At 43.3% G+C, this 24,950-nt stretch overlaps 1 protein-coding gene across 1 annotated transcript; it reads right to left on the bottom strand.

Moving 5' to 3' along the window:
* Positions 1 to 322: 322 nt before the first annotated feature.
* ECHDC3 (enoyl-CoA hydratase domain containing 3) lies at positions 323 to 11,145 on the bottom strand. The gene is made up of 5 exons (XM_068401303.1): positions 10,991 to 11,145; positions 10,750 to 10,871; positions 8,389 to 8,486; positions 4,075 to 4,275; positions 323 to 2,521 (listed from the first exon to the last, which is right to left on the bottom strand). Exons 1-5 carry the CDS (start codon positions 11,119 to 11,121, stop codon positions 2,192 to 2,194), a joined length of 882 nt encoding a protein of 293 aa, XP_068257404.1. The 5' UTR covers positions 11,122 to 11,145; the 3' UTR covers positions 323 to 2,191.
* Between the last annotated feature and the right edge of the window lie 13,805 nt (positions 11,146 to 24,950).

Raw genomic sequence — 24,950 nt, 5'->3', positions numbered from 1 at the left:
AAGTGCTGCCTTTTCATTGCAGCAGTTTTTCAGTTCAAAGTGCCCGAATAACAGGCAGGCCTGCCAGCACGGTGGTTTTTAGCATGATGTTGGGAATGCTGAGGAGTGTTAGGCGAGGCCTATGGGGATAGTATCAGGGCATTGTGAAGGGCAGAGTGAGCCAAAGCTCATGTGGACTCATCCACACGGCCTAGGAGTAATCGATCCCTGGAGAGAACTGTCCCAGGACTGTACTGGGTATCCATCTGATTCACTCCAGAGGAGAACGGAGGAATGAACGAACACTTGTACAGACAAGGAACCAAGGACACGGGAGCAAGCATACCTTAAAAACATTCCTTCTTTATTCATGATACCTCTACATTTGGTGTTTTAGTAGCTGTAAGTAGGATTCATCTGATCTAACTTAAGACATCTAAGTCTGAGCTAAGCACTTTAGGCTACTTTTACTGTCAACAAAGAAAAAAAGGCCCATCCATACAGTGATTCATCTGGTCTTTCTTAGATGCCTATTTAGGGATGAAATGGATGAGCCTTCATGAACTGGCTATGTGGCACTTCAGAAAAAATATCTTTGCTGAGAGGCCATCCTGTGTTGATCACCATGGACTGATACTGAGGCTCATATCATTCAGTATCATCACCAGTAATACATCCTCAGCAAATTTGCAGATGATGTGAAACTGGGGGAATGGCTGATCGAGCAAATGGCCTGGCTTCAATCCAGAACCATAATCCAAGGAGAAATGCAACGTTCTGCAGCTGGGGAAGAATAACCCCAAGCACCAGTACAGGCTGGGAGCTGGCTGGCAGAGCAGCAGTGCTCCTGAAACCGGGCTTACAGTGGATGCAGAACTGAATTTGAGCCAACGGTGCACTCTCATCACAAATAAGATGAAATGCATACTGAGCAATACTGACTGGCTGAAAGTGGCCAGGAGAGGGAAGGAATATTTTGTTCTCCTTTGCTCAGCACTGGTGAGGCCTTATTTGGAATACAGTCCGGTTTTGGCACAACCAGGTCAAAAGGGATGTGGAGAAAGTGGAGTTGGTCCACTGGAGGGCTACCAAGCTGGTTATCTAGTGAACATGACCTACAAGGCGAGTGGAGGAAGCTGGACTTGTTCAGTCTGGCACAGAGGAGTCTAAGTGTGGTCTGACTGCAGCCTGTGACTGCTTGAAGAGAGTTACAAAGATAATGGAGCCAAAGTTTTCTCAATAATGTCAGATAACATAACAAGGGGCAATGGCCAAAAAAATGCTGCTTTGAGGTTTAGACTGGACATTAAGAAAAAAATATTTCACCAGAAGGGTTGCACAGTGCTGTAACAGATCATCCAGAGGAGCAGCTGAATCCCTGTTGTTGGAGGTTGTCAAGACCGTAAATCCATGGCTGAATTGCTGCAGTATCGGTAAAAGCCCAGCTTTGAGCCCAAGGATGGACTTTCCAACTAACACATCTAAGATAAACTGAAGACATACAGCCTGAAGATTACAGCTGGGTCAGAACACTGCCAGGTGAGAATCTCTGCTGAAGCCCACAGGCAGTGGCTTTCACAGTGTGCCCTTTGGGAACCTGTAACACCCCCAAGCCACGCTCAGCCTCACTGGAGTCAACAGCAGAATTCTCTAGAGCTGGGACAAGTGCTTGAACCAATGGTGGAAACCCAGGATTTGCTGAGGCAGACAAACTAGTCATACATACAGCTCCTAAGCAGATATAATCATAAGGAGCAATGGGCTATTGTTACAGGCTTTTGTCTGTAACACATGAACAGTATTGGAATCCACTCTGATATGTGCTACCATCATACCTGGAAGGTGTCCAAGCCCTTTAATTCTCGACTAATAACAACCAATGGAAATCCTCATCCAGAACTAGGGGGACAGGTACTGAACATGCTCTGAGCTCTCTCCCAGACCCTATGATTCCCTGAGTAACCTGGGACATGTTAAACTGATTTTTGCAGCATGGAGTTCCTTCCAAAAACATAGATTAAATTCATTGCTGAAAAAAAACCATTTGGTTTGATTTTTCTTAAGATTTATTATATACTTAGAATAAATTTATTGTGGCTTTGGTATATGTAAGAAGAGAAATTTAACTTTGGGTAAGAACAAAAATATAGCTCCCAAAGGCAACTGTGTGAAGAATCATAAAGCACAGCTAAGGTTAGCTTAGAAACAAGATTCATTTCTTCTCATCCTGAGAGTGTGACCAGACAGGCTTACGTTTCTGAATAAAGGCTTCAATACCTTCCTGCCCATCTCTCAAAGTCAAATTGTCTACCATGACCTGAGTGGTCATTTTGTAAGCAGCATCAAGGTTCTGTGTCATCTGTCTGTAAAAGGTGGCTTTCCCCAACGCCAGGATGGATTTGCTGCTTTCGCAGATCTTGCGAGAGATTTTCATGGTCTCTTCTTCCAGCTTGTCTTCTGGTACCACCTTGCTGACAAGCCCGTGCATTAACGCTTCTTGGGCAGAGAGAGGTTCACCCGTGAAAAGCATCTCTAATGCCACCTGAACAAGAAAAAATATTGTATTAAGTCAGTTCAACTCCCTTATTGCTTTGGTTGGTGTGGGGAATTTCACCTTCCTCCTTCAAGTCCAAGTTACTCTTTTGACAAATGGAAGATTTAAATCTTTTGGCCTCTTGAACTGCCAAGGAGGTGTTAAGAGATTTTAGCAAAGAGAAGCACTGGGTCTAAAGCTGATCTTTCTTCAAACCTGCCCACTGACTGCAGCTGTCCTTGGCTGACACCTCTGGGTTTCTTTTCAAAAGCCCAGAATCTCTAGTGACTGCAGTATGAATTGAGAGATGTGGGTGGTCCACAATGTCAAATGACTGAACTTGGTATTTTAAGCTGGGCATATAATGATAAATAAAGACTTACTACGTCAATGTGTAGTTTTTGAAAATACTTGCCTGAGTTTAAGGTTGGTCGGGGTGTTTTTAAATATGTCCTTCTTATAGCCACATCTATTTCAGTCTCCTGCTGCTTCTAGAATCTTGTGCTTGAGGTTTCAAATTAAAAAATCCCCCAAATACTCAGTGACTATTCCATGTTACATATTGCTAAGAATTTTTTTCCATGACTGCTGATGCAATTGACCGATGCCCTGAATCGTAAGAGGTGATTATCCTCATTACTATCTTTGCTCTGGTAGCTACAAACAATAGCAACATTCATTTGATAAAAGGTAAAATCAGTAATCCTGAGAACTGTAGGGAATGTTCTTGATACTTTGAAAACTGGCATAGAGAAAAGTATATCCCACACATTTTAAAAACCATAAACCCCAGAAACAGTAATTCAGAAACAGTTATAACTGTACACTATAGCACACTTGGGAAAAAAAAAACACAAACAGACTATGTTTTAACAGGATGACCTTACAGATGGGAAATTTAAAGTTGAAGCTTTTATCCAGCAATTGGACTTGTGCAGTTAAGTTATTGCATCTCAGCAGAGCCCTGCTGGGCTTGGAGAGTCTGTCTGCATGAATCCAACTGGATCAGAACTTAAAATTTATTTTCTCAGTTATGGAAGCTTTGCAGATTGTACTATTGTTTATGCAGTGAGAGATGTGTAGTCACAATCAGAAGGAAATAAAGCAGGAAGAAAGTATAGGAAGGTTTTAGATGCTATTTAAAGCATCTTGATCTACACCAAGGCAGATCACGCTGGCAGTGAAATGTCACCACCTGGCAAGAATTGATACCTCGGTGGGACTGATATCCTGAACTTGCAGGGGTTTCCTCATCAGGGGAGAACATCATTGTCTAAAGCACAGGGCTGTCTGTTGGAAAGGAAAGGCATCGCTGAGCTGGTGTGCTGACGGTATGAGTTCCTGCTGGTTGGAATCACATCAGTAGGAAGCTGCTTTCCCCAAACAGAGTTCATGCCTTTATTATTTTTTCCAGTTCAGAGAGTTACGAAGATGTCTTTGGCAATTGAGTATTTTGAATGTTGTACTGCAGGAAAACAAGGTTTAGGCAACAGAACTAAAACTTCTAACATGGGAACCTACTTCTTGCAAAATTACAAAGAGCATCTGGGAAGGAAGCCTACCTTTCTTGGAAGGGATCTGCCCAAGGCCACAGCTGGTGTGGAGCAGAAGAGTCCGATGTTTACTCCAGGAGTAGCAAATTGAGATTTCTCACTCGCCACCGCAATGTCACAGCTTGCTACAAGCTGACAGCCTGCTGCTGTAGCCAAGCCGTTTACTTTGGCAATCACTGGTACAGGGAGTTTCTGGATTAAGGTCATAACCTGCATGCACAAAAGGAAGTGGTCAGTTAGGCCCTGAAATTTTAAGCAGTGCCTGTTCTAAAACTTGGACTTGCTTCACACACCCGATGTGTGCATTTTTCAGCATTTTTCAGTAAAAGAAGAAAGCTCTCTGCAAAACCTGTTTCAATGCACAAGACCACCGCTGTTCCAGTAGCTGCTCAGTTGTGTTTATGTAGCGTGAGTTGGTCCTGCTAACTCCAGTGGAAATGAAAAACACAAGAGTGAAAGGCAGAAACCCTTGTTATCAGATCTGCACGGAGCTTGGGTACCTCTGCACGGCAGGTCAGTGTTCCTGCCTGTGGGAAGATGTGTATCCGAAACACACCATCCCACCTGCATTTGTCCCATAATGGAAAACTGACTTAATAAAAGTCTCTGTCCCAAGAAATTAAACCAGCCTATTGCTGGTGTCTGCATGAACTCGAGCCTGGGTTGATCTCACCCGAACACAATCTCTGGATGTCTTTCTAGGCTTTCTCTGCATTCCAGGGAGAGATTTAACCTGCCAGGAAACAACTTTTCCTGCTTGCATTAGATGTAAGATGGGAAAACACACTCACTCTCTCATTCCCTCTCTCTCTCAGATAATTCTTGAAGGTTGGACATCCAACTTCAGATAGCTGAAGTTACAAAAGATTAATTTGGTTAACTTTTCTAACTCGGGTTCTCCTTCCATACAGTGGGGATCAAGCAACTCAGCTGATTTTAATGCCTGAAGATAGAAAATGCTAGTTAAATGATTACAGTCATTATCTGGATTAAAACAAAAAAATCTCATATTACCACAGTGTAGCAAGATAACAAACCTTCATTTGCTACTTCAATTTCTCCAGTAGGTGAAGTCTAGCAAATTTTATGTTGCTTAGGTAAAATTAACTACATTCAGTTTTGAATTTGATCAGTCTTTGTCTCCGTTCTTCTTTGTTTAAAAACAATTTTTCAGTGGATCTCGAGAAGCAGACAACACAAGAGTAACAATACGTGCATGTGTGCAGACAAACAACTATGAAGTACTCTTGTGGTTATGAAAATTCAAAGTCAACTGCTTCTCCGAAAAAAAACCCAGATACTTGTTGTTTTGTATTTGAAAAGCCTCTGGAGAAGTGATATTCTCAGCTGCCTCAAACTTGCATGTGGAGAGTACTTAGTTCCCAGATACTGCACTATATAGTATTGATAACACTGTTACATGCATGGGGAAACAGAGGTGTAGCAGCTGAGATGATCTGCTTAAGATTACCAGTCATAGACACAGGTAGAAGCCAAGATTCCTGAAAACCAGTTCAATGCTCTGGATGCCCTTGACCACAACGCTGTAGGCATGTCACTTAGGGTAGGATCCATTCTACTTAAGTACTGAAATTTAAGACGACACAATCCCATTTTGAAAGCCCTCAAAAGCACCCTTCTCTCTCTAATGACCAAAAAAAAGCAAGTGTCAATTACTCTACCAGACAACTAAAATTTAGATATTAGTTAGGATCCTAAATAAAACCTAAATTAATTTCTCTATTTCTGTTTGCCTATAAAGTGCCATTATTATTTAACAGTAAGACCTTCTTCCTCCATGGGGATAATAGTGAGTTATGATTTATTAGAAACTTAAAACCCTTTAGGATACTCAGGTAGACAGTTTAAAGCACTTATCACTATCATGAACATCAGAAAAGGGATCACTCCCCTTTAATTTCTTCCTAAACTTGCATTGCCAATTTCACAGAAGCATTTAGGTTGTCAGTAACATCTTGAGATCATTGAGTCCAATCCCCCTCCTCAAGCAGGCTTGGGTAGAGCAGGTTGTCCTGGACTGCATCCAGTTGGGTTTTGAATATCTCCTAGCTCTGAATTTCATGGTCTCAGGAATATTCATCTGAAATTGGTAAACCATTTTTTTTATTTGTAATAATGCTCCCTTCCTAAACTTCCTATACAGTAGGGCACTATTCTCACAAAGCAAGCTAGGCTTGTTTTTAACTCTAAATGCTGACATTCTGTTATTTTTTTTGCTATTTCCCTTTATTAATCAGAGTTAAGCTTGCTATACTACTCATTAATCCTGAATATAGCTACAATGCTAGATATACATACAGGACAATTTGAATCCTTCTGGTCCTTAAAGTGACAAATTTACCAACTCTTGATTTCATGCTATATGGAGTAAGTTTCATAATTTTTCTGCCTGATCTTTCCTGTTCTGTGGCCCGGAAGCTGCATGGTTCAGTTTTCCACTGACAACATACTGGTATTCTGCCCTGCAACTGCACCTGGGGCCGGTGCTGTTTAATATCTTTATAGATGATCTAGATGTAGGGATTGAGTGCACCCTCAGTAAATTTGCAGATGACACCAAGCTGGGTGGGAGTGTCGATCTGCTGGAGGGTAGGAAGGCCCTACAGAGGGATCTGGACAGGTTAGATAGATGGGCTGAGACCAACGGCATGAGGTTCAACAGGAACATGTGCCGGGTCTTACACTTTGGCCACAACAACCCCATGCAGCTCTACAGGCTGGGGGAAGAGTGGTTAGAAAGCGGCCCGGCAGAAAGAGACCTGGGGGTGCTGATCGACAGCCGGCTAAACACGAGCCAGCAGTGTGCCCAGGTGGCCAAGAAGGCCAATGGCATCCTGGCCTCTATTAGGACTAGTGTAGCCAGCCGGGCTAGGGAAGTGATCACCCCTCTGTACTCGGCACTGGTGAGGCCACACCTTGAGTACTGTGTCCAGTTCTGGGCCCCGCACTTCAAGAAAGATGTTGAGGTGTTGGAGCGAGGCCAGAGGAGGGCGACCAAGCTGGTGAAGGGTCTGGAGGGTCTGACCTACGAGGAACGGCTGAGGGAGCTGGGGTTGTTTAGCCTGGAGAAGAGGTGACCTTATAGCAGTCTACAACTACCTGAAGGGAGGTTGTAGTGAAGTGGGAGTCAGCCTCTTCTCCCAGGCAACCAGCGATAGGACAAGAGGACATAGCCTCAAGCTTCGCCAGGGGAGGTTCAGGTTGGACATTAGGAAGAATTTCTTCTCAGAAGGGGTCATTAGACATTGGAACGGGCTGCCCAGGGAGGTGGTGGAGTCACCATCTCTGGATGTGTTTAAGAAAAGACTGGACATGGCACTTAGTGCCATGGTCTAGTTGACATGGTGGTGTCAGGGCAATGGCTGGACTTGATGATCCCAGAGGTCTCTTCCAACCTGATTGATTCTGTGATTCTGTGATTAATATTAAACTCTTGGCTGCTAAATTATTGGACCATGGCTCCTTTCCTGATGAAGGGACTAACCTGTCATTCAGTCATATTTGTGCTTCCCTCTTTGTGGTCAACATACCAAGATGAAATCCAGGCAAAGCTGCCAGGATGATTCCTTCGTACTACACTGAAGGCCCTTCAGTGGTAACTTTCACACATGGTTTTTACAGCATTTGTTAAATATGGGCTTGACAATGTGTATAGAGATCATTGTTACTGGAGGAACTAGAACAAAAGGTTTCAAATTACTTTCTGTGATCACACTGAGCAGGATTTGGGGTCAAATTCTAGTGCCCTTACAGTCAAAGGGGTTTTTGCCATTCTCTCTAAAGGCTCCAGGGTTCACTTTAACTTCCCGACCTCCAGGTCTGTGCCTTTGTAACAAGAACTTGTATGGTCTGCTGACTGGGCAACCAGTGAGTCAGATCTTACTTTCACATTGTCTGCTTGATGTTTAAGCTGGTCTTGAGTTACGAGCTAGATGCTGGGAAAGAACATTTGATCACACGTGATGTGAAGGTGGTTATCCCTGGATTTCTAGGAAAAGACATTGCCCAAACACTCAGCTGCAAGGAACTGGCTAAACTAAGGAACATGCCATGACCGTACCCATTGTAGGAGACATGCACACTGGCATCCTAGCTCTTTTATTTGCATGTAGAGAAATCCAGGGAAAACATAATTTTAGCAGGATTAGGCATTAAAATGGCAGAGCAGCAAAAAGCAAGGAATCTGGAGCAACAGTCTGTGCTTTAGCTAGCAGATGAGCAATGCTGCCCCCCCTTGAATCAATATCATTGCTTGCTCTTAATACCAGGCAAAAGGGGTGGCACTTAAGAAGAACTGCGTACCTCTGCACATATTTCAAATACTTGGGAATGATGCTTCACATCATCTTCACTTGACAGTTCCTTTAAATCATGGCCGGAACAAAATACAGGTCCTTCGGCTGCAAAGAATTTCAGGAAAAGTCAGTCTGAATGAATCAAGAAACGAGGGGTAGCGGCATAGCAATGCCCCGGCTAAAGGTATGTCAGTGAGATGTCAATGGTCAAAAAGAAGGAGTTTTTCACACAGTTCCTGGGGAAGGAGTTTTACACACAGTTCTGAAATCTTGCCTTCTGGGTTTTGTAACAACTTTTAATTGCCACAAGGCAACATTTAACCACAGCAAGACCCATAAACATTTTTAAAGGCCTAGATTTACTTCCATTCCAAGTTAACTCAATTAAAAATAAGGCACTTCACACCTCTGAGCCCAGTTTCTTGTAAGGATAAACAGCTCCTTGGTACAACGTAAACTAGTGGAGAAAGGATGGGGTGCTCTGCTCTCAGACTAATAAATAGTTAGTCCCTATTTATTGTACCCAGCATTAATGATTAACTTTTGCTAAGTAAACATCAAGATTTTTGTGTCATGGCATTCAAGGTCACAAGGGGAAAAAAAAAAGGAAAAAAAAGGTTGTTCTGCCAGAGGAGAACCAGAAAGGTTGTTGGGGCATCTTTTCCTCCACTGCTACAACTAGCATCCAGAGAATCCCAAAAAGCATGTCCAGGGTTTGGGCAGCAAAAGAGCAGGTTTCTGCGGACCTAAGTTTTGGATGTGCCTGCCTCCAGTGGCAGCCAAGATCAAAACACCCTTTATGGGTACACTATCTTTACGACAGTTTTCCTCTGTTGTGAGGGTATCTACCATAAGAATAAACCAATCTGATGCTTTAGAATCCTTCAGAACTTCTCAGATATTTGTATGGATGTGACATTTCCAGCTACAACTACGCAGACACAACCTTACCTATGCATTTGTTTCTTTCGGACTGTATTATTGTGGCACTGTCTATCCAGAAATAACCACGCAATTAACATCAGTCAGCTCATGAGATCACCAATACATATCTGGAAATTAATCACATTATTTTTGCATTTGTGCCTCACTGAAGAAGAATCCACTGCAAAGTCTGTGCTAAAGACTCAGCGCATTCCCTAAGAAGTCTTTTATTTTCTTGAGATTTTTTCTTTTGCATTCCATTCAGCAACAGAATTGGAAATCAACAGGAACATGCAATTTCTTTTTAAACTGAAACACAAAACCAAATGAAACCACACTTGCAAACTCCCAGACCACTGTACTCCCAAAGAAGCTGAAATGTTTCACAAAATTTGTAACTGCTGTTTGAAATGTTGAATATATATATTTAAACTCACCCCTGTGAAGTGAGCTTACTTCCACTCTCGTGTGTGTGCGCTAACACACAGTGTTTTCCTCTACGTACAGGAAACTGCAGCATCCTAAATTAATAAACCTGTTTCTCCAAGATGTTTGGAAGGGGGGCAGGGGAAGATTATCTTAAAATAGCAGAGGAAACAAAGATGGCTTAAGAACAGCTCAGGTTTCATAATCTTTAAGAATGCTACAGGTTAATACCCAAATGGAAGAAAACTGTAATAATGTTTTACATCTGCAGGTTATGGGTGACTGCAGCATCGACATTATGCTCTCTCCTTCATCGCAGAGTTTTAAAAACAGTTTTGACAAACCAGCGGCAAAGATAACAAGGCTGATCCTGGCTTAGACCAGGGGAACAGAGCACACAATTTGAAGAACCCTTGGGAGCCCTGTTTACTACAATCTATACCTGCTACTGAAGGCAAGTGTCAGACCAGCTCAGCCTGTTCCTGCATGAAAACCTGTATCTAGGAATGTTATAGCTTTAGTTTGATAACCATTAGAACCTGGCTTTTGTTCTGTGTAAAGTATTCTTTAGATACAGTTTTTAAACCCATTATTTAATCTACTGTTTTTACAAAAAGGCAAAAGCTCATTGACACTGTAAACACACTGCACAACCTGACTGAAATACTGAAATGTGTTTCTACAGTGTTTCCTCTTGGACATGTTAACTATCAACAAAAATATAACAAAACCCAAGTCAATTGTTAACGCCGTGTTCAAAAAATGAGGAATTAAATACGTGAGAGTGGGAACTGCGATGAGTACAGAGGAACAGCATGAGAGCAGGGTCTGAAGGGTGAGGAACCCGTAGGATACCCGCATGGTCCTGGCCAGCTGCATGGAAAACAACACGCAAGTCCCTTCCTGTCCCATTTTTGGTAATTCTGTGAGAGATTTCAGTTTAAACTCCGTATTATCCCGTTTTCCCCCTTCCCTTCCCCCCCCCCCCCCCGCCCCCAGCCTGCAATGACGGCCGCACCTGAAATGATGATAACGCGGAGGTCTTTGCTTTTGACGTCGTGCAGCAGGTCCTCCCGCAGGGACCGCAGCATGGAGAGGGACAGGGCGTTTCTTCTCCTCGGGTTGTTCAAGACAATGGTGCTGTGAAAGCCGTTACACACAGGAGGTTACTGTGGACAAACAGGCAATAGCCGCACCGAGGGCCTCAGGGACGGGCCCGCAGCGCTGCCGCCCCCCCGCCCCGGCTCCCGCCGCCTCACCGGACGCCCTCCGCCTGCCGCCGGACCGTCAGCTTCTCCGGCGGGTTTGGCCGCCCGGCTCCCGCCGCCGCGGCGCTGCTGAAGGCCGCGGCCAGGGGCCTCCTCAGCCTCCGCAGCAGGGCGGCGGCCATAGCTGCGGGCAGCGCGGCGGGACGCTCGCTACCGCCCCCTGGGCCGGCGGCCGGCTGCTGCCCGCAGCGCGGAGCGCTCCTCGGCACGGGGGGCGGCGGGGGGAGCGCGGCGGGGGAGGCCGGGCCCTGTGTGCTCCCGGGGCGACGAATGCTGCCGGGGGACAGGACTCAGCGATCTAGCCCTGCCCTCGGCCATCGGTGCAGTTCTCAGAGCTGGTTTCCCCAACGCGTTGGCTGTAGAGACCTGGGAGCTCCTGCTGTGGGCAGACCTGGGTGGGAAGGTGGCATTCATGAATCAGAGCGTCATAGAATCATTTTGGTTGGAAAGGACCTTTAAGATCATCAAGTCCAACCGTTAACCCAGCACTGCCAAGTCCACCACTAAACCATGTCCCTAAGCACCACATCTACTTGTCTTTTAAATGCCTCCAGGGATGGTGACTCCACCACTTCCCTGGGCAGCCTCTTCCAATGTTTGACAACCCTTTCAGTGAAGAAATTTTTCCTGATATCCAATCTAAACCTCCCCTGGTGCAACTTGAGGCCGTTCCCTCTCATCCTATCACTTGTTACTTGGGAGAAGAAACCAACCCCCACCTCACTGCACCCTCCTTTCAGGTAGTTGTAGAGAGCAATAAAGTCTCCCCTGAGCCTCCTTTCCTCCAGGCTAAACAACCCCAGTTCCCTCAGCCGCTCCTCATCAGACTTGTGCTCCAGACCCTTCACCAGCTTCGTTGCCCTTCTCTGGACTTGCTCCAGCACCTCAATGTCTTTCTTGTAGTGAGGGTCCCAAAACTGAACACAGGATTCGAGGTGCAGCCTCACCAGTGCCGAGTCCAGGGGGATGATCCCTGCCCTAGTCCTGCTGGCCACACTAGTGCTGATACAAGCCAGGATGCTGTTGGCCTTCTTGGCCACCTGGGCACACTGCTGGCTCATATTCAGCCGGCCATCAATGAACACCCCCAGGTCCTTTTCCACCAGGCAGCTTTCCAGCCACTCTTCCCCAAGCCTGTAGCGGTGCATGGGGTTGTTGTGCCCCAAGTGCAGGACTTAACGCTTGGCCTTGTTGAATCTCATACAGTTGGCCTCGGCCCATCAATCCAACCCATACAGATCCCTCTGGAGAGAATTAATGAGTATCTTGGGGATGCTGGAGGGGTACTAAAAATGTTGGCTTTTGCTATAATTTCTTCAGATTCCTCTAAGCATTTGCATCTAGGACCATGCGATGGAGATTAGGACCGTGCTGAGAAAACTTGTTAGTGACACTAAATGGGGATGTACCATCAGCAGAGAGGACGACTGTTATGCAGAAAGAATGAGATCACTTTGAGGCCGAGAGTAACCATTATGGGATGAAATTCAGTACTACAGGGTTTGGGGTCATATACTTGGGAATTAATAAAATCATCATTTATTCAGTGGGAGCTCATCATCTGGAAATGGTTGTGGAGAAGACCTTGGGTATCTTAATTGGTTCCACAGAGTCAGTCTGTAATCTGTATGATGCGTCCAAGAAACAAAAAGACAAATGTGATTTTAAGAGGTGATTTTAAAATTAAAAGTATTTTAGGGACATACAGGTACATTCAAAGCTCATCTTGATTATGCTTCTGGTCATCCATGTTCAAAAAAGCTAAACTAAAAGAGGGGCAGAGAGAATAGATACAGCATAGAATGGGGACTGATACGAGGGATGAGAGGAGCATTGTTCCTTGTGTCTAGCAAAACAAATATGAAAGGACTTGCAACTGCAGTCTCTAGAGGACAGGCATTTTGCAATCTGAGAAGGCAAAAAAGCTATGTAAGATGGAGAACTATGCTGGCACTAATGCAAACAGGTATACACTGAATGTTAACAGCTTTGAGCCAGAAATGGAGCAGAGTTACTGACACCAGAGGAGTGAGAGTGTGGAACAGCCCTGCCATATAAGCCACATCAATAAAATCTTGGTTTTGTTTTTTTTTCTTTTTTTTTTTTTTTAAGAGGGAGCTCAGGAGGCTTCTAAAACAGCCTATATGATGCCTCTGCCTAGGTTACCAGAGGGATGGATCTGAGGAGGTGTATCCCTCTCCATCTGTGTTTCTGCTGTACCCCAAAGCTCTCCTTTGCCAGCTACTGGTACGAAGCATAGTAAATCTTTCCAGTTTGAGAGATGCACAACTCTCTGCAGACCCCAATTACTCAAAATAGTTCTTCCAGAAAATGTCACTTTGCAATATAACCTCTCACATTTCTTTCATTCTTCTGTTCTCTGTTCACTCGCAAGAGCGATGACCTCTCTTTCTTCACACCTGGCTCAGGCAGTCTCCTGGGAAAGAAGCAGCTCTGCAGATGAGGCAGTTAGCAAACAAGCTCATCTGCCAGGAGATGCCGACGGGCCCAGAGACCAGGCAGTGTTGTTCAAGGAGATATGGGGTGCCCCAGTCATTCTTCATCACACCTGCTCATCGTCTATCCTTTCCTAAATGCTAGAGGAAAGTATTAGTAATTCAAGTGCTTTTTTTGTACATATAAGTCTTCGTTGTTTGTGCTCCATTTTCTGGCAGAGCAGTAGGTACCCTAAAAAAAAATAGATACATGTCCAGCACATGTTCCTTGTAAATGTAAATCTGTGTTTCTGCTTCCTGATCTCCCCATTCTTGTGAGTTCTTGCCAAAGTACTTGTAGGTTCCCAAATGTGTTTCTAGGTTCCATCAGTGTCTGTTGAACCCCTGCTGCTTCTTCCAACTGTAGTGGCAATTGTGGCTTTTCAGTTCTGAGCATCAACCTCATAAAAGAACCGCTTGAGTTTTGTGGTTAGTAATATATTTACTTATACAAATAGTAACAGCATAGTGTGGGGATGCACTTTCTGCTTACTGATTTTATATTGCCTAAACCAGTGACCTGTCAGATCACTGGGCTTTGTGGCTCTGCTGTAATAGCACCAGTGGCTTTATGTACATTTAAAAGTGTTGAAGGACACCGACAGGCCTGAGAGCTTGGTCTGCACTGGGCTTTCCCCACTTGCCCATTTTCATTTTCTCATGGTTGTTTGTACTTCATGGTCACTCACTACAAAGTTCTTCCAAAATTTGCTTTTAATATGTGGCAGGAATCTGTAGCAAAAAAAAAGAAAAAAGCCCATTTAGAAGAAAACGAGATCATCTTAAATAGCTCACAGCAGTTTTCAAAGTCCCTGCTTGACGTGGCAAAGGCCAGCACACAGGGCACACAGCACCTGTGCTACCTCTGGGAGGAGTTCTCAGTCCCCTGCAATTCTAAGCAGTGACCTCTTTCACACTGGCCTTGTGAATGACAATCTTATTTTTTTTCTTCCAGTTCCTTCTCTTTCTCCATCTTCTCGTCCTTCTTCTGTCCATCTCTAAGGAAAGAAATTTTTTCGGTCTTCTCCAAAAAGCTTCTTTTTAATATAGTCTTTCCAGCTCCCTGGAAATTCTGTTCTTTCTCACTTTGATTGACAACCTCATGTTTCCTTTCACACCCACCCCCATTACAGATTTTTCTTTGGCTGCAGCTTCCCCAATTCATTAAAGAGACCTGCTGCTGCCTTCTCTGAGAAAGTGCCGGAAAAAACTTTTCCAATTTCAGACAGCTTTCCTTTTTATAGCATTTGTTAGCAGCGTTGTGGTTACGGCTGAGCTCACACTTCCAACTGGAGACAACTAGGAGCCAGGATTGCAAGTACCATAAGGGGCTTTTCTAACCTTTAGCTGTATTGATCCTTCCTATAAAATAAAAAGGGAGATGATAAGGGACATAATGCAGCTTCATCGTTAGATCATTACAGAAACTTCCAGGGTATTAAGCTGTGCTAGGAAAAGATGTTTTGAGAGAAAAGGAGGCTGAGGGGAGACCTTATCGCTCTACAACTACCTGAAAGGAGGGTGTAGTGAGGCTGGTGTTGGTCTCTTCTCCCAGGTAGCAAGTGACAGGATGAGAGGAAACGGCCTCAAGTTGTGCCGGGGGAGGTTTAGATTGGATATCAGGAAAAATTTCTTCACTGAAAGGGTTGTCAAGCATTGGAACAGGCTGCCCAGGGAAGTGGTGGAGTCACCATCCCTGGAGGCATTTAAAAGCCATGTAGATGTGGTGCTTAGGGACATGGTTTAGTGGTGGACTTGGCAGTGTTAAGTTAACGGTTGGACTTGATGATCTTAAAGGTCCTTTCCAACCAAAATGATTCTATGATTCTATGATTCCATGAAATTCAAGTGTGCTTAGCTGCTATAAAGCACTTTGATATCTCCATTCTAATGTTGCTAGATAACATGTATGGACAGTGAAGAAAATACACAGGATCCCCTTCTTTATGAAGCACAAGTATTTATTTGAATCTTTATTTCCTTGTCTTTCAATGAGCCCAGATGAGACACACACCTTGCAGGAGTATCTGCTTCACCTGCTGGGTCAGTATCATCCCAGCTCATCCCAGGGCAAAGGCAGGCCTTGTTGGGAGACGGCTGAAATGTAAAACATATATACATACACATATGTAAATGGGTAAATATATACATAAAGACACTTTTACCTATTAATTGGGATGCTGTCATGAAGAATTGGGACTATTTTATAGCACGTGAGGCAGGCACATCCCCAGCTGAGTTTCATGCAAATTATTTCTCGTGAAACACGCATTCCTGGAGGATCTTGTGACCTGATTTTCAACAGTGCTGAAGGCATTCAAATCCCACTGGGAGCCAGAGGGGTTCAGCACCTTTAAAACTCAAGGGCTGCTTAATTCTGATCAGGTGTGTAGTAGTTCCAGGATAACAGGGAAAGCAGGGCCCTGCTCCTGTACCCAGGCCACGGAAAATTATTTGTTTTCCTGCTTTGTGAATTCTGCTAGCAAAGAAACATATCAGTGCATTACTGTTTCTCTGATGTGGAACCCTCCGGGACTGCCTAAAGAAAAGATGAAAAAAGATTTTGCATATTTGTTCGTTTTTAGCCAAAGGACTCCAAGCTGAGTCCCAGCACTACATGACGGGTACTGTCCATATACAATTTTTTACTCTATCCTTAGACAATTAATGCTTTCCGTACTGGTGTTAAGACAGAAATAGCACAGGAACTTTATGACAATACTCACTTGGGCTGGGATTTTCTCAGGGAATGAAGCTAAGGGCTCTCTGCCCACTCCTGGAATTCATATGACTTTGCTACCTAACTTCTTTGGGTCCTAGCCTTGTTTTTTTTTAATTTGAAAATATATTATTCTGATTTATGTTAGTCACAAACATGTCATATATCAGTCCTCTCTTTAGAAAGGGGGGGCTTCCTTCTAGTAATTCAAAATCAATTATAGAATTACTGTATATCAGCCTATCAGAAATGCTTAGTCTGTACTCTAACAGAAAGTGATTTTTTTAAATTATTGCTTATTCTGATAAAAGAAAGGACTTAAATCGAGTTTTAACTTCATGACTGCTATTGACATTTTGTAATAACCTGTGACCCAGGCTCAACACCTGCCCCTCCAGCCAGGCTCAGGTTAGGTCCTTACCTGGCAATGCTGCTGCCTCCTGTCATTACATTTAGCGTTCCTGCGGCAAACAAGCCACTGTCCTGTTTGGCTTTGAAATTAAAAATAAAGCTCCCAGTGTCATCACTGCTGCAGGTTTTTTTGCAATTACTGCTGAGAGCTTTTTCTCTGTCACTGTGTGGCAGCACTGCTCCATGTAATGGATGCTACTTAGTTTCCCTTCAGCTTGAGAATCAGCTGAATGATCAAAGCCCTTTTGCCAGTAGACCCATCCCTGTTCCTCTTTATTTACAGTTGCACTCGATAATCTTAAAGATCTTTTCCAACCTAAATGATTCTAAATGATTTTATGATTTGCTGTTTTTCTCTTATCCTCCCCACACTTGTTTGTCATTCTTCATTGTACTCACTTCCTCAGAGGTTTTAAAGTGATGATATTTCATAGAATTGTTTTGGTTGGAAAGGACCTTTAAGATCATCAAGTCCCACTGTTAACCCAGCACTGCCAAGTCCACCACTAAACCATGTCCCTAAGCACCACATCTACATGGCTTTTAAATCCCTCCAGGGATGGTGACTCCACCACTTCCCTGGGCAGCCTGTTCCAATGCTTGGCAACCCTTTCAGTAAAGAAATTTTTCCTGATATCCAATCTAAACCTTCCCTGGAGCAACTTGAGGCCATTTTGGCTCATCCTATTGCTTGTTACCTGGGAGAAGAGACCAACACCCACCCTGCTACAACCTACTTTCGGGTAGTTGTAGAGAGCAATAAGGTCTCCCCTCAGCCTCCTTTTCTCTGGTTTCAACATTAAATTCTCTGGCTTTAACATTAAATATTTTGTATCTGTCTTCCAATTATGAGATTCTTAAGATGTGAACAACGATCAGAATAATGAAATATCTGGGAGGCTATGACAGGCTTGGGGAAAAGGTGATATTCATTCCTGTCCTCAGAGTATCTAACCTTAGGTTCCCAATTTAGATATTTAATCCTGCAAGGCTCCCTACACAATCAATCGAGACGTGCGCTCCTCCGCAGGGCTGGGCAGAGTGTCTAAATGAGACACCTGCTCCCAACGCCTCTCCAGGCTGCCTGCTTCTCTCTACTGATTGCGTAGGGAACCAAGGGAAGCCGGTCAGATGCCTCTCGCAGATGGTGTGAACGTTCCCCTCACCCACACAGAAGCTACAAATGCTGATCTCAGCCCAGGGACTTCGCTGGAGGAACGGAGTACCAGGATCCTCTCAGCCTGACGATCCTCTGACCGTATCTCAGGATTCACTTCCAGATGTCAGTGCCTCTCTGCTGTGGTTACAGACAAAAACATTGCTGTGAAAGAAGAGGTGAACTGTTTGGGGCTAAGAGCAGAAATTTGCCTAAAAGCCCTCCGCACTTGGGAACTGCCACTGTCGTGTGGCTTTGCTCCAAGCCACGTCTGCAAATGACAGTTTTCACCACAATATTACACCCTTTACCCGCCTTGTCCCCGCCTCTGCTAGTAACTACTTTTCCATAGCAAAATACGTTGAATTTTCTGGACTCTTCCGGTTCACCTGTTTCCTGCCCTTTGGCCAGTTTTCAGCTCATTTAATTTTCTTTCATTCCTTTTCTTTTCACCCCATAACAACCACCAGAGGCATTGTATTAGAACTGGGGAAAATATTCATTTATTTTCAATTAAATAGGATTTTTATCCAAGAATACCAGAATCTTAAAAATGAGCCCGAGTTTTATAAGCAAACAGGCAAATGACAGAATGCTAATAGTTAATGGTTCCTTGGTACCACCAAAGTCACAAGGTCTATGGGCACAGCACAGATAAAATCCACCTTGGGTGGAAAAGTTAACACAGTCACAGAAAACAGTAGTTCAGTTAGGAACTGAAGCCAGGCATGTCCATACCAGACTGGGGCGAGAGGGGAAGGGTGCTTTCAGGTATCCTCAGGTGAAACATTTCTTGCAAGGGGCTTGATCCAGAACACTGCTCATTAATGGGTTGTCAGTGACTTATGTATCTTAATGTCGTACATCTTATCTTACATCTTCTCTCCCCTGTGCTGTGTCGAATGTGGCAGCCACGAGGCAGGACAAGGAATCTCCAGTGAAGCTGCCGACTGCTCGTGTGTATTTTCTTCCCTCGTACGGGAGGGAATGCCAGGTAGGAGTTTGGGTTCAGCCCATAAGCCGGCTGGCCCCAACACTCTCACTACACCGGTTTATCTTATCAAGGGCACACGTTACGTTTGCAGTGTGTTGGCACTAAAGAAGGGGCGATGGCCTGATCCAACACAGTTGTCCGATATCGTGGAGATACATCCTGTAACTCTCTGGGTCAAAGTGCTCATGGTTCGTGTTTCCAGGCAGAGGAAATTTTAACACATAATGAGCAAGGAAAATTATTCTGTATTTAGGGAATAGTAACCCACAAATTAAAAGGGGCATTTTTATAATAAAGGATTATTTTAGTTTTGAAGGAAAAAAAAAAGTTTCAGGGAATTATGTCTGCCAGTCACCCAGATCTGTCGAGGAGGTTGGAAGAGAAGAGATGTTAAAAGTTGCAGGAAAATTATTGCTGAGGAGAACAAAAAGACAGAAATGAATGCTTACTATGAGGAAAAGGCTGCAGCACAAGTTCAGTGATCATCTGTCTCGTGTGACCTACCGACCAATGAATCAGCATGTGTGTGCCAATTGATATGCATCGTTCAGAGCCAGACCCAGCCTTGCCTCTCACCCAGCGAGGAGTTACGGGCCACGGAAGGAAGCTGAGACACAGCGCGTTTGTATATGTGCCAAACAGAGACACTGTAAGAGAGGGGATTACATACAGGGGGAACTTCGGGTTACTGCGACAGTGCACGACCGAATTAAAATGTATAGGAAAGAGTCTTTACCAGTTCTGTAGTTGAAGAAATAACTCGTGTTGCTACGTCTTTAACACTGCGTCGCCAGCCCGCTCACTCCCCCACCATACCTCCAGTTCTCCCTGTCATCCTGTCCATTGAGCAAGACGTGCTGTGGTGTGAAGAGTGCCGGGCTGTGGCAGGTCAAACACAACAGATGATTTCCCAGGGAACTCTGCAGCTTTTCTCTTATTAGAGGCAATAATTTGGGTCTCTAGTCTCTGTCTGGCCATCGGTGTTCTTAAGAGAGGTGAATACTTCAGATCACTGAGAACCCCAACCTGCTGTCAAATGTAGCAGGAGACAAAGACTATGATCATATTTCCAAAGGAAACCAGGCTAAAATAAGCTCCATGATCATGTTAATCTCCTACATTTAATACTACACTGTTGTTTTCATGAAGAATAGCCTCCTGCACAACAGCAACACTAGAGTAAACTAGAGATTTTCATCGCTATGTAACTGTTTTATTGAGAGCTGAGCTGATTAGTACTGGAAAGATTCTTAATATCACAGAATCACAGAATCACAGAATCACAGAATGTTAGGGATTGGAAGGGACCTCGAAAGATCATCTAGTCCAATCCCCCTGCCGGGGCAGGATTGCCTAGACCATAGGCATAGACCATAATATGGCAATGGACTTATCAGTTATCAATGAGCATTTTAATGAACTAATCACATTAGTGAATTTTTAGAGTTCCATTTATTTTAAACAGCCAACTGACTACTTTTTCGTTGTTTTTTTTTTCACTTCTTCATTCCACTTGTATGAGAAACTTGTGCTTGGGCTTCACAAGGCAGCAGGAGAGAAGTGTGCACACCGATTTCCCCCTTTCTTCTCATCAGAGGCAAGGAAATCCTGTGCTTCCTCAATTTACATCCTACTTAATGCCACTGACATTAATTTACTTAAATCTGGGTACATTATTTGTCCAATTAGATCTGTACAGTATACAAAATATGAGGGTGTGGCTAGGTCTCTTTAAAATAATGGAGTTTAATATATCACTTATTTTAAAACACGGCTACTTGCATTTCTCCTTCATCAGTATTTATGTGCTGAGTTCGGGAGGAGGCTGAAAAAGACAATTTCTAGCTAGTAATTTATTTAAATTCCACCTTTTTTTTATTTCTACTTGTTTCAGGAGCACCTTTTGTGCTTGGCACGTTCAGCTCTAGGAACCTGGGCACCTCAACTGAAACTACTATTCTCAGCAGGAATCTGCAGGGAGATGAACAGCACATATCTGGACATTTGAGGTAAACAAAATATGATAATATGAATTAATTATGACTGTGATGTTTTTTGAGTTCTTCATGGTTTTGATGAACATATAAATGGTGGCATGAAGTTTCATTGGAATTGCTGAGGATGGAAGAGTGTCTGACTTTGCAAGCCAACTGAATCTTGGTCCTGTTTGAAGTTGATGGCTGGATTCTTATGGACTTCACTTGTACCAGGTTTCCATCTGCTGGTTTTCTGGGCCTGGTACAGCAATTCTCAAGCACTGACGCTAGTGGCAACTCATGATGGTTCATGAAGACTTACTTTCAGCTTTTGGATATGCAGTGCTTGTAACGTCTGTGCAGTCTCAGAGCCGCAACGGTACAAAATGGAATTCAGACAGCACCTTGGCTCCCTGGTGCTCCCAAAATTGCAGAGCAGCATAAGTACATAATTGCACAGCTTTTTGATAGTAGAAGACCAACTACTTTTCTTCAGTGAACATTAACATTAATCGGTTGTCTAGGTCTGGATCAATCTATAGAAGTGCAATTACAGGGACATTAGGAAGTTAAATCATGTTTATTACACGAGTGCCTACGGCTGAGGAAGTATGAGGCTCCCTCCCACGAGACACTGTACTCCCTGCTCCAAAAAAGCTCAGAGCTGGAGAAAATCAGCTTAATGTATATGTAAAAGTAAAGGTTGCAATTTGAGAGCAAGCATGTAGGTTATGTAATATTTTGGTGATGTAAGACTAGTAACAGGAGTGGAATGAAGCTGATGTAAAGAGATTTTGAACACAGGGGCTGGAACAAACAACCAGTGAATGTGGGTGAAAGTCGAGCCAGAACTGCAGAATGGCTCTGGGGGTGGTTGTCACTCCTGCCTTGGCAGCTGCTCTCACGGCTTGCTTTTTCCCTGAGACCTGGTTCCCCCAGAAATAGAGACTGCTGGCATTTTAGATGTGAGCCAGAACATCTATAGTTTATTTTTTTCTCCTTCTGAACTTCCTTTTTAAGCAGACTTCAGGAGTGAAACACACAGCGTACATGGAGACGTTTGCAGTAATGTGCTGAAAATATTGGCCCAGATCTTCAAGTTTAGGAACTAAAGCTAGGTATCCACAAGCTAAATTAGAGCAAATCTAATGCTGGTTTTAAATTAAATCTGGCTCCTCACAGCCTCATTGATCATGTGACATAAAAATAGAGATGTTTTGATGCCCTCTTTGCTTCTTCAGCACAGCTCTAGGCCACCTCAGGAGTTGTCCTCCGCTGAGGGAGTTCTCCTGTAACACATTGAGCTCCCTGTTTCTTCCATCTGCTCCTATCTGCTAGAGCAGGGATTAGAATTTGTCTCAAGGAATCCTCATTTTCTTTTTATAGCTTCACACTGATTCACCATGGGAAGGGGCTCAGGTATGAGGAATGTTACAGGCTGTGAACTATATCCTGCTCAGCTGTACACCTACAGCTTCCACTCATTCATTAGTAAAAAAAGACTGACATGCAGCCAAGAGGATAATTTGCTCCTGTTCCAGTTATTAGACCTGCATAACTTGACATTGCTCAGAAATAGTTTCCTGGCTTTTGGAAGCCTGTTATTATCATTAGGAGACTCTGTTACTCCTTGTAGGAAGAGATAGGCTTTTGATGACGAATAATTCTCTTCTCCATATCCTCAAGCCTACTGTTCCCCTTCCAGTTATGTCCAAACATGACAGCTAGAACAAAAAAGCCAGTCTCCTTTCTTTGTATGGACAGGTAATTTGTAGCTGCATTCTGTCCAAGATTCTGAATAAACCAAAAAGCATGGGTTTTTTTGACATATTTCTTTGATCCAAACAATTCCCGTCCCCCAAAAGGAAACAAAACAATATCTGATCCTGCAAAGAAAACAGTAAAGAATAAGATATTATTTCAATACATTTTTAAAAAAGGTATACTGACTTAGAAACTTTAGGTATAGCTGATCCAGCTGAGGGTAGGAGAATACAGTGGATGAGCCCATCTTAGTGTCCTTTGCAGGTATGTTTTCTATGATAATATGATTGGGAAGAGGATATTTATCAGCAATATCCAGTGTGAACACAGGAGCAGATTTGGAGTGCTGCCCGATTACAAAGTATTTGTCTAACACTCATCGTCATTGTACAAGAATGCTTTAATTAGCATTGAAAACATTTAGTTACATAGATCATCTCTGGCAAAAATAGATTGGACGCTTGGTGTTTTTTACACTGTATTAAATGCTAAGCATTTAGACCTACCTGGGTACACAATGGTGTTCTCACAACCTGAGAACACTAAAACCTATAAATGCTGGATTACAATTTGCCACAGAAATACCAAGAATCATTAAGATTGTTGATGTATCAACATTGATTTTGATGTTGAAATGACTGAAACCATGCAGCAGATTTCAATGCAAGGTAAACATTTTCTTGTCAGTACGGTGAACAATCACAAAGTGTGTTTTATCTACTCAAAAACAGGTAATCATCTTATAATTGTGAAGAGGACAAATGATCCTGATTATTTCTACAAAGGCAGATCCTGTTCTGGCATCTGAAGAGCTGAGTAGGAGGTATGTATATATTTAAAGACAAGACACCACACATACAGAGTAGATTCCTGTTCGGTTCTTACACTGGTTTATATTCAGCTCTAAATGCAGCTCAGATTATATTTTCCAAACCGTTTACTTCTCTCCATTTAGTTCATCAAAGTTATTCAAATCTGGATTTTAAACCTGTGTTTCTACAAAGTTGACTGGAAGCAGATTCATTTACCTAATGTAAAGGTTAGACTCAGCACACAGATTAAGACACCTAAATTTAGGTGTCTGCACGTAGGTGTTTACATGTGAGCTAGCTGTTGTAGCTCCCATTGCAGTCAGAGGAGGCACCTATGGTTGGTTAGCTTGATAGCGCTCAAGATGCATTGACTATGGATCAGATCACCATTATCTGTAAAGGAAGCTTAGACACGTAACTTGCATCTTGAAGACATGTATTGTTAGGTGTCTTAGACTACAAACTGAATCTGATCTCAGGCATTTATAAAATAGACATGTCAGACTGAGCAAGTACTTATTGAGTAATTTCCCAGTATAATCAATGAAGAGCTGGTCAGTGGAGCTTATGGTGTGATTAATCCGATCAACTATAAGTGTCTGTTTCATAATAAGGTGAATCATGCCCTAAACTCCTTTGACTAGCCCTCCAGCAACCAGAATGGCAGCCTAGACACCCAGCTTACATCTAGGCACATACATTGTAGACACCTAAGGTTAAGCTAGATCAATCCTACCCTAGGTGGCTACTAGATGAAGAGATCCTCTCATCTGACTTCTGCCATGAAACAGGCTGTAGAACTGAGTTCAGCAGTCTCTGAAAACATACCTGCAAAGGACACTAAGATGGGCTCATCCACTGTATTCTCCTACCCTCAAGCAGTCTCACAAAAAAGGTGGTTAGATACACTTGCAACCCCGCTCTCCTATGGCTTGCCCAGAGACTCTGCACATACCAGGCTTTTCCAAGCTCTTCCACAAAGTCTAGACAAGGAGAAAAAAGATACCTTTATGCACAATAAGGGCAGGCGTTCACCAAAGGTTCCTTCATCCCACGGGAAAGACTTGGGGGTAACTGATGCAGGACACAACACAATTATGCCTTTGTATCTCAATTCAGATGTTCCAGAACAAAATTATCAAGAAAAGGCTGATGCAGCTTGTGTGACAGATTTTCATGACTGTATGGAAAGTTTGGGATGTATTTCAAGTGACAAATTGTGTGTCATTTAATTAACTGACACAGTGGATGTGTTGGCCCTGCCAGAGGATATTTCTAAACTCTTTGTACCAACTAATTTTAGTGGAGAGACAGTACAATGAACTTACTACATTTTCTGCATTTTCCTTGCAGATTTCACCCTTTATCTTAACTGAAGTGGGAGCAGCACCTTGTATTTTCCATCACCTCCCCTGCTTCTAATTAAAATTCAACTACAGGTCAAATCCTTGGCTGGAAAGAGTGTATACAGACCAAGATCTGCCTTGTATAAAAAAGTTACAAAAACAGGATGCGTTTTATTTGACTGGAGTGAACTTAATGGTCAGGGGTCATTTTCATTTAGAACACATTTTTTTCTCATGGTTTTCAAATGTATTTTGTTTCTTAAATGACATCAAAATAA

Source organism: Nyctibius grandis, chromosome 5, assembly GCF_013368605.1.
Source record: "Nyctibius grandis isolate bNycGra1 chromosome 5, bNycGra1.pri, whole genome shotgun sequence".
Lineage (NCBI taxonomy): Eukaryota > Metazoa > Chordata > Aves > Nyctibiiformes > Nyctibiidae > Nyctibius > Nyctibius grandis.
The sequence above is the reverse complement of the archived record's forward strand: the minus strand, read 5'-3'. Positions and strand labels throughout refer to the sequence as shown.